At 31.1% G+C, this 11,106-nt stretch overlaps 1 protein-coding gene across 1 annotated transcript in view; it reads left to right on the forward strand.

Annotated features, from left to right (window-relative positions):
* Positions 1-5,642: 5,642 nt before the first annotated feature.
* The window catches only part of HELRODRAFT_154769 (hypothetical protein), a 20,761-nt gene continuing 15,297 nt past the window's right edge, over positions 5,643-11,106 (forward strand). Inside the window, exons 1-5 of the mRNA XM_009019430.1 lie at positions 5,643-5,701; positions 7,069-7,144; positions 7,267-7,320; positions 7,858-8,004; positions 8,135-8,269. Coding sequence (XP_009017678.1) covers positions 5,673-5,701; positions 7,069-7,144; positions 7,267-7,320; positions 7,858-8,004; positions 8,135-8,269 — 441 coding nt within the window. The 5' untranslated portion in view covers positions 5,643-5,672. The remainder of the gene's footprint in view (positions 5,702-7,068; positions 7,145-7,266; positions 7,321-7,857; positions 8,005-8,134; positions 8,270-11,106) is intronic.

The following is an 11,106-nucleotide window of genomic DNA, read 5'->3' on the forward strand; positions in this document are numbered from 1 at the left end:
ATATTTTAACTACGGTAAGGCACTTAAATATCAAACATTGTCATATAAACTCGTCATTCGTTATTTTGATATCAATAAAAAATAAAATGCATAAAACAATTACATTGTTTAATAACTCTTCACTAAGAGGGAGGGTTAAGTTTTGTGACATGCTTATTTTTGGGGGTTGGTCGATTTGTGACAGTTTGTGACACGGGGGAGGAGGGTTAAAAACATTAAAAAAGCGTGACATCCTTTATGGACATTGGACAGCCCCTTACCAAAACAAGACAATATCTACCATGGCATAAAAATTATTACTTTTCTAAAAAATTTTCTTAGTTCTATGGAATTAACAGAGCATAACTTGGCGCGTAAACATTAAACATTTCTTCGTAGTAATTGACACTTTATTGATTTTTTACTTTTTTATATTTAATCGTCTACACGAAGTTTTCGTTTTTTGTAATATAACATTTAAAACATTTTCTTCTTATTTATTTAATATTTTTTATATACATTAAGTTTAACCAAGCCCATGTGTTCAATATCCCAATGCCATGGATCTTATAAACATATCGGCGTAACTTTACATAAGTATGTATAATATAACAATATGAATATTATTATAATAATACTTTGACTTAACATTGTTAAGCTTTATTTAAGTAATAAAACCGAACAGACTACCAAAAGATGACAGTCGAAGAATACAGTGGGAAGGGAATATAAAAAATCATATTACAAATTTTTATAGTAAAAAAAATATTTTCATCTGCAGCAGGCATTTTTTTACAAGAATGCTTTTACAAAGTAGGTTCTAAAATGCTGCTTAAAAAAAATTCAGTTCCTACAGTATTTCAAAAGATTTTGTTCTTTTTGTAATTAATAAACAATTTTTGATTTTAAATGTTTGAAAAATTAAATTAACGTTAAATTTTAAAGAAATAACTAATTATCAATGCATCATGAAAAATGAAGCACGAATTAATTAATTGCATGACACTAACATATTACAGTTAGTATTTTAATTATATAATTGCTCCTTCAAATCATATAATCAAGTATATTAAATATTTATCGTTTTTGGCTTTTACCAAATGATCAGGCAAATACTCTACCTGAACTACAATCCGTATTAATGATGGAGACAAACTCTACTGATGGGCCAGTATTTTTGTTTAAATATCAAATTTACTTAGATTGATATATTACTGATTGCATGAACTACAGTTAATATATATTTCATTATTTTATGCCAATAAGAAGATGCCCATATTGGACAAAAATTACGTTGAATCTGCCACACATACTTTGATGCATGCATTCATTCATGTGCAATATTAAAACTTTAGTTATCTTCAAAGTCTTTAGAAAATGTTGCAGTTCCATCAACATCAATTGTTAAATTGGTTTGTGTGTACGATGCTTCATCTAAACAGAGAAAAATAGTTTTTATAACTATAACCAAAATTATAAATAATTGTTGAAATAATTAATATGAATTGTTAAAAGGAAAATTAAAAATTTAACAGACAGGTATTGACACAGTAAAGCCTGAAAAGAAAAGCTAAAAAATAAAATATATCATTAAAAATTACCAGAAGGGTTCTATGCAATTACACCAAAAAATTAAAAGTCAAAGTTTAAGTATATACATATAGAAATGAAGTTATGAAGTTGAAGAAATACAATGAGGAACTTACCTCAACGTTACTTTTTTATTCTGGTATGTTAATTATTAAAATTAAAAAAAATAATTTTTAGCAATAGACCATTACATATGCAACATTTTTTAATTTTTAAAATTCAATTGGCATTTCAGATATTCCAACAAAACTTTTCATGAAACCGAACCAAACTTATACTGAGGAGCTAAACCGATTTGTATTGACATAACATTTGTACAGTGGAAAGAGCTACCAGTTGTTTGAAAAGTAAAGGATTACCATTACATTTACCACATAAATAAACGTACATTAGCATGGTAAGTTAATTTATATATATATATATATATATATATATATATATATAATTACAATTGAAAAATTTAAGTATTTAAATGTATCAAAGGGGTTAGAATCTGTAGATGGAGGGCCAGCTTCAATCTTTCAATGTTGAATTACCTGAAGAAAAAACACGAAACAGATGCATGATGATAGATAGTAGGTTTTAATAATAGTTGTTACACCAGGTTCATGGAAGTATCCCACTGTTTACTTTTTGTTCAAAAGCATACAAGTTCTTGTATTGAATGCAATTGAGGCTCAGGAAGAGATTGGATTGAAAGTATAATTTTTGTCAAAACTTATTACGATTTCTGTTTTGTTTTTTTGATTTTTAAAGTTATTTTATCAAACTTACTTGAATATTATTATTGTACAAATTCAGGTAATGACACTGGTGATGGATGGCTTACGAACAAATCTAGTTATATTTGGTGTATCTTTGATTTGCCTATTTTTGTCAAACCATTTTTTAATTACCATCAACTAATAGAGAAATCTACGTTATATGATGCATGTCATATGTCGAAACTTGTCCGGGCTGATAAAAAAATGATAGAATCAAATGGTGTTTTGATTAAATGGGAATACATAGACAAATTATAATCTGCACAGTATACGACTGGTTTCAAGTTGGCTAACAAATTAACTGACCAACATGTTAATTAAAATAATCAGAAAATGAAGGTACCATTTAACATAATTCATACTTTCAGTACATATTTAACAATATTTTTGAGTATGTACATGTATTTAAAAAAATATCAACATACAAATATATTTTATTATCATAAAAATTTACTTAATTATAAAAAACTTACATAACTTCAGGTTAAATTAGCGGCTCAAATATTGAATAGTTTTGTGACCAAAGCCTTTAGATGTTTATAAAATTGTGAAGAATTTGTATAGATTGTAAAACAACTGTGCAATTCCTAGAAAAAATGGATACATTGTTTGACATGATGAATAGTAAGAAAATATACCACACCTGAAATATTCCCATCAAAAATACCATCAACATAATAATCAACACCGTTTACCACTTCAATCATACCCCATTAAAAATACCTAAACACATGCTAAAGTCATTGTTGCAAATTTGCACCACGAAGCCACCTTTCTAAAGTCCCAATGGGAAATTATACAAGCAGATAGACAGAGTTGCCATGGGCTCACCTCTTGGTGTTCTTTTTGCCAACTTCTTTATTGGTCATCTAGAAAAATCAACTTTTCAAGATAAAAATGTCAAACCAACTAACCCTTCTGACAAAATAAAACTACGAATTTATTATAGGAATGCAAAGACATCAAATCTTGCCATGAACAACAACTGCACTTTTCAGCATGGTTCGACTTTAAAACGTAGCCATCTGATATATGGATATCGGCTGTGCAGTGCACATCAGAATGTTTCGTGTATCGGAGTAACTACAACATCGCTAACTAGACGTCTGATCATGCACAAAAGGAAAGGTTCTGAAAATACACTTAGAACACACACACACACACACACACACATAATATTAAAACTACAAAAAAATTCCTGGAAAACAAGACCAAAATAATATTTTGTAATTCCAGCCATTCCCATCTTAAATTAGCAGAAACCATTTTCATTGACATAAAACAACCCCTGATAAACAAACAACAAAATATTTCAACAATACTTCCAACAAGAAGGACAATAATAAAATATAATAACAACAATAATGGTACCGATGAAGACACTGAAGAAAGCAACATCGACAAAAGTGCTGTCAAAACAATAAAACACTACACCAAAGCAATAAATAAAAGTTTCAAAACAATTTACCCAAACAAAGAAATCATATCAATTTAATAAAAAGATAACAAAGTCAATCAATCAATCAATCAATTAGCTTGCAAAGCGCTATTTCCGCGATGTTCAACAGCGCTCCTCAATGAATTTTGCAAACAGATGGGTCTTGAGATCTTGAAGTCAATAATAACAATTATGAAGATAGTAAAATTAACAAAGTCAATAATAATAATAAATGCAAATCACAGAAAAAGGGCCCTGGGTTACACAAATTCTCTATAAAAACTGCAACAAGTGCCGGGTTATACAAATTCTCTAGATAAACTGCAACAATGCTGAAAATGATTGAAATATGTTCTATACACTCAAGAATGATTTGGAAAACTGAATATTATTTTAACGTTACTAAAATAAATAATGACGACAAGAATTTGGTTTGAAATAATTGAGAAATGTAATAAAGACTATCCAACGCTTGAAATTCTGTAAATTTCATAAATTACTGCATTAATTATGTCTTTTCCCAGCATATATAATATATATATATATATATATATATATATATATTAACCGACTTAATATATATATATATATATATATGCTGGTAAATGTATTTATATATATTTATATTTAATATTTAATATATATATGTATATTTACATATATATATTATATATTACACATATATATATACATATATATATATAATAATAATAATAATAATAGCAATAATGAAGATAGTAAAATTAACAAAGTCAATAATATTGAATAAATAATTGGGAAATTATTGTTAATATATATATATATATATACATATATATATATATATATATATATATATATATATATGTATATATGTGTATATAAATGTGAATTCTTATATATATATATAACAATACATATATATACATATATATGTATATATATATATATAAGAATGAGGTTTTTTTTACGCAAACATCATTCAAGATAATTGCCATTTTGCATTAATAGCTTTTTTTATTAAAAACATCCGAATTTGTATTTATTTAAAAAAAATTGTTCATCTTTAGTGTTTATATTGTTAGTCAATTTGTATTCATAAGAAAAAATTGATTACATTCTGCTGATATGAATGTGGACACTATACATACTATACTATAAATATTCCAAAAATTGTCTATGTATTTTATTTATGTCGTCGAAGATTTAGGTACTTGACTTTAAACAATTTGTTAATGTGCAAAAGAACTAAATAAAACTCTAAACGCTTTAGTTTGTTTACTGTTTTTCATTATATGTATAAAAATGTAACAGATAACTCGGTTACTGTTTTGAGAAATTTTATTCAGTCGCTATTGAATAAATTTTTTGATAAAATTAGTATTTTTTCTATATTTTATAATTTTTTTGTATATTTTAATTGGTGCTAAAATAGTTTCAAAAGTTATATTTTTTAAATATATGCTATATTATTCTGTCGTAAAAAACACTAGAGTTTATTTTTTATATAACCTATATATATTAAGTTCACAATTGAACGCTTTTTTATCTATGCTACTCAAAATTATAGTTCTGCATTATTACGGTCTATGGTATATATCCATGAACGCAAAGAACAAAAATCTAGCAACAAAAACAACAATGCAACTAACAATAACAACAAAAGTATTATTATAGTACTATATTATATGAACTACATGAAATTCCGACCTGCTTTATATGCATAGAATAAACAATAAATATAATATACATAAATCATGTAGGTTGCATCCATGATCACGATGGTGACCACGATATCATGTATGTTTACTCTATTCTATATATATGATATATATATAAAATATATAAATGTAGGTCGATTGTTATCTAAGTTCACAACCGTACTTACTTATTCCGTATTAAATTCGTTCCAAATTCGAAAAATGGATAAAAGTGACAAGAAACACATGAAGTTTGTACAATTTTAATTTTTTATAATGATCATAATTACATTATTAACTAGCGTCCGACCGAAACTTAAATTTTGTTGAATCCGAACCTTCGGCCATGATCTTGAACCGAAACCGAAACTTGTTAAAAAAGTTAAAAAAATTTAAATTATGTTAATTATTATAATGTATATCAAACATCAAAACGTAGCGCATTTCTCAGATGCGGTCAACACACATCAAATGAAAGAAATTGTGTAGTGTAGGGTTGTATGGTAAAGTAAACAAAACACTCAATTGCAACAAGCCAATAAGATTAATCATCATTAAGCATAAGTCGCTCAATAAATTCATTAGAAAAATATTTTGATAAATTACAAAAATTATTATGGTATATATTATATATATATACTTTTAATATTCAAAATTGAAAACTTTTAGATTAAATAAAAAGAAAATGGTAGAAATAAAAATTTTGTTAGGCTGGATTTTATATTTTAGCTGGATTTTTATAACCGAAGTTTGAGTGTATTTTTATTTCTATGTATGCATTTATGTATTCATATTTGTACAAGCGCATGTAAAATGTATGCATGCATTCATACATTGTACATATATCTGTGAACATGTATGTAAGAGTATACTACTGTATAATCAATAATGTATATTATTAATTACTGAACAATGAGCATATTGTATATATGAAAAATGATTTGAAGTGAGAAAAATTAAAATTGTTTCACTTGGGCCATCTTATTTATGTGACTATCGTTATTATCTGAATTATTTTTAAATTATCAGAGATCAACACCAAGCACCGTCATTGAGAAATTTGTTTTTCAAAATAAGTTAAGATGTCTGCTGCTTGCATAATTGCACATGTTTTTTTTTTATATAAGTTTTAATATATGTTTGCTTCTATGCGTATGTTATCTTTGCAAATAAAAGTGTCTACAGAAATTGATAAAGATGTATAAATTCAATTTGCATTAAATTCTAATTAATTAATTTATTGATAGGAATGTAATATAACAAAGTTTTAGCTGGGTTTGAGACTAGTGTTGGCAAGCTAATAAGGACATAATTACAAGTAATATAATGTATTGTAACAATTTAACAAATTCGGCTCCTGCATGATTTGTTGTTCTAAATCCAGTTAAATTTGACTGGTTGGGCTTGAAAAAATCAAATTTACTTTTAATGTACTATTTAAATTAAAGTATTTAACTCAGCTACTATTTTTAGTTTAAAACACAAATTTTAATGAACATAATGAAAAAGTTGCTGTTTAAAAACTCTTGAAAATAAGTTTTGGTTTGGCTAAACTATTGGCCAATTTTTGGCCGAAACAAGATTATTTATTAATTAATGTTTGTTATATTAACAACAGGAAGAAAAAAGAAAAAGAGAAAATGAAAGCCTTGGAGACCCCAGAAGAAAAGCGAGCGAGAAGATTAGCTAAGAAGGTTTGGCAATTTATTTATATCTGATAGCATTGCTATAATGTGTAATTTGAAATATTTCCATTTAAATGATTACTGAAAGTTATTGAATTCGAAATTTAAATTGGACAAAAAATCAATAACAGCTTGCTAAAAGTAGAAAGGCAAAGGAGAAGATGGGATGGGATGAAGAGTTATTGGTTAGCTTGGTGTAGTGGGGCTAGTTTTTAATGTTATGTTATGTTACGCATCATCATTCATTTCTTGCACATAGATGATCTGATGAGATTAATATATGAAAATTAATTTTCAATTATTTATTTTACAATATTATATTTTTCTTGTCCAATAAATGACAGTTTATTAGCTTCAGTATAGACTTCATTCGCCACACACAATGTTCAAATGCTGTTTTTTGTTCTGGGGAATAATATTTTGGGATAAAATTTTCATTTTGAGAATGATTCTCCTGTTCTTAAACATGATTTTTCATTTTACTCATGAAACTATTTTAAATAATTAGTTTATTGTTTTTTTTTTTTAAAGATGAATCTTTCATGACTGTTGTTTTTAGTAAATAAATTAATGTTTTTGTAACGGATGTCGTTCAATATTAGCAACCATACATTTAAAAGGATTCAAGTTTTTTACATCACTGTTTTCTTAGGTTACATTAACTTAATTTGAATAAATAATTTTAATTAAATAAATGATTAAATTTTTCGAAACCTCACCAGGGCTACACAAACCAAGACAATCCATTTGGAGATGAGCACTGGTCGGATACATTTGTGTGGCACAAAAAGCTGGAGAATGAGGGCAAAGCAGACATATCACTGAGAGAGATTGAGAAGTTGCAGAAGAGGAAGATGATTGAAAATAAAGTTGGTTGATAATATTTTAAAACAAATCATTTATTTGTTTTATTTCTTCGATAATATACAGTGCATTTTGTTATTCATGTTTTTCTTGGAGCATTGTTATAAGTAAAATTATTCAATTTTTCTGTTTCAGATGGAACTTGAGAAAGTGAAAAAGAGAAGAATGGAGAGAGAACGAGAGAGACAGGAGCGAGATAATGAGCAGGTGATGATTCAAAGACAGAAGGAAGCTGAATATTTCCGGCTGTGGGAGAGGCAAGAAGATTCTGTAAGTGTTATTGATGCGGTGATGATGATGATGGCTTTTATTACATTTTTATTGGTGTGGATAGCTTGAATAACATTTGGAGGATTGTTGAGATTTCAAGGAATTATTTAAAACTAAAAAACATGAAGAGTGGCCGAGTGGTTAACGGTCCGTCTACCACTCCCTGACCCGGGTTCGAATTCTGCAGTTTCTACAGGTTCATCCGGGTAGCCGCCTCCCGGTCAACCCAGCCGTCCATCCTTTCGAGGTTGGCAGATGGGTAGACGACGTAAGTTGTCGCATGTTGGCCAGCGAGATGGCTCAGGGGTTCAAATGCGTGCTTAGTCAAAAACATCTCAATGGCTATCATATACTCAGCGTATATGATGCGGTGATTGCGCGTGCACATAAATACATGCGTACGTCGTGTGAAAAGGATAACAGCCTTTTTGGCGAAGATGGGTGCTTCAAATCAATGGTTGAAGATATGAAGAACATAATAAAAAAAAGATATATAGATAATATATCTGTAACATTGTAAGTGGTTCTGCGTATGTAAGAGCTGCAATAATAAAGACTAATAAAAAAAAAGATATGACATACTGCAATGGTTTCAAGCATTAGGCTGGACGACAATGAAAAGTTAGCAATAGCTCATCACTGGCCACCAGTAACAAAATTCGACAGAAATTTTGAAAATAAAATCTGCATTAAAATTGGTTAATATTGGGTTAGGGTAGTGTGATAGTGTGGTGGAAGGGGGATGATGGTATGGGAGGAGTTGGTGTGATGGTAAGAGAAGAGTTGGTGGAGGTGTTGGAAGTGAGGCGGAGAAGCAATGGTGTAATTGTGGTGGTGATGGTGTTTGGAAAAGTAATAGTGAGGGTGATATCAGGATATGCTCCGCAACAAAGTAGGAAGGAAGAGAAGAAGGATAGGTTTTATGATGATGTTTCTGACGAGATTGGGCAAGCGGGGTTGAATGAGTTTGTGGTGTTGTTGGGTGATTTGAATGGTCATGTGGGGGCGGATGCAGACGGATATGAAGGTGTACATGGGGGATGGGGATATGGTATACGGAATGAGGAAGGGCGTAGAGTGTTGGAGTTGGGAGATGCACATAGCATGGTGGTGGGGAATACTTGGTTCACAAGGGAACCAGCGCGATTGATTACTTATAAGTCAGGGGAACAAAGATCGATGATAGACTATATATTGGTAAGGGCCAAACATAGGAAGTATGTGAAGAATGTGAAGGCGATATCTGGTATGTTGCAGCATAGTATGGTTGTGATGGATGTGACATCAAAAGAAATGGGGAGGAGGAAGAAGGATAAGTTTGTGGCAAAGAGAAAGACATGGAAGTTGCAGGATGCAGAGGTGAGGAAGGCATTTGAAGTGAAGGTGGCTGAAAATTGGGAGAGTGGTAAAGATGGAGATGTTTGGGAGAGATACAGGGACTGTGTGTTGGCTACGGCAGATAAAGTATGTGGATGGACGAAAGGAAAGTGTAGGCATGGTGAGACGTGGTGGTGGGATGAAGATATAAGAAGGGTTTTGGAAGTCAAGAAGGAGAGGTTAAGGGTATGGAGAAGGGACATGACGGAGGAAGCGGAGTCTGAGTATAGGAAGGCTAAGAAGGTTGCAAAACAGGCAGTGGCAACTGCAATGACGAAAGCATCAGATAGCTTAATGAAGGAAATGGAATTTGATGTGAGTTCGAGGAAAATGTTCAAAGTAGCAAAGCAGTCGATGAGGGATAGGAAAGATGTTATAGGGAATGGATGTGTTTGGGATGGATCTGGCAAGTTGTGCATAGATGAGGAGGAAAAAGCTCAGGTGTGGAAAGCTCATATGGAAAGGTTGATGAATGAAGAGAATGAGTGGGATGGAGATGTGGAATCCGCGGTCACACACGGACCTATAGAGAAGGTGACGATGAGGAAGTAGAGAAAGCAGTTAGAGAAATGAAACTAGGTAAGGCGACAGGGGTTTCGGAAGTGGCGGCAGAACATATAAAAGCGAGTGGGGTGATAGGAATTGAAGTTATGATCAAACAGTATGTTTGATGATGAAGGTATACCTGAGGATTGGCGACACAGTGTTGGTGCCGTTGTATAAGGGCAAAGGAGATGTGAGAGATTGTGGGTCATATAGGGGTGTGAAATTACTAGAGCACGGAATGAAGGTAGTGGAGAGGGTGCTTGAGAGGAAGTTGAGAAGTATGGTTACAGTTAATGAAATGCAGTGTGGGTTTATGCCTGGTAGGGGAACGGTGGATGCGTTGTTCATGGTGAGAATGTTGCAGGAGAATTATAGAAAGAAGAAACGAAGATTGTACATGTGTTTTGTGGATCTAGAAAAGGCTTTTGATCGAGTACCGAGGAAGGTCATTGAATGGGCGTTGAGAAAGAAAGGAGTGAATGAGAGACTTGTTAAAGCTGTGATGCAGCTGTATGAAGGGGCAAAGACAAAGGTGAGGGTTGGAAGGGGGATGTCGGACGCTTTTAGTGTTAAGGTAGGAGTGCATCAAGGATCAGTGTTATCACCGTTTCTGTTTGCAATTGTGATGGATGTTGTGGGTGGAAACATAATGGAGGGGTTGTTATTTGAGATTTTGTATGCAGATGATTTAGTCTTGATGGCTGATAGCATGGAAGAATTGCAGTTAAAATTTGACAGATGGAAAAGTGTTATTGAAAAGAAAGGGTTCAAAGTTAATATTGGTAAGACGAAGGTAATGGTGAGTGGGGACGGTGGGGAGCGAGTGATAAGTAAAATAGACCCCTGTGGGGTATGTGACTGGAGAGTGAAGGCTAACTCGGTATTGTGTATAGGATGTCAGAAATGGGTGCATA

This window comes from Helobdella robusta (genome assembly GCF_000326865.2).
Source record: "Helobdella robusta unplaced genomic scaffold HELROscaffold_24, whole genome shotgun sequence".
Taxonomy (NCBI): Eukaryota; Metazoa; Annelida; class Clitellata; order Rhynchobdellida; family Glossiphoniidae; genus Helobdella; species Helobdella robusta.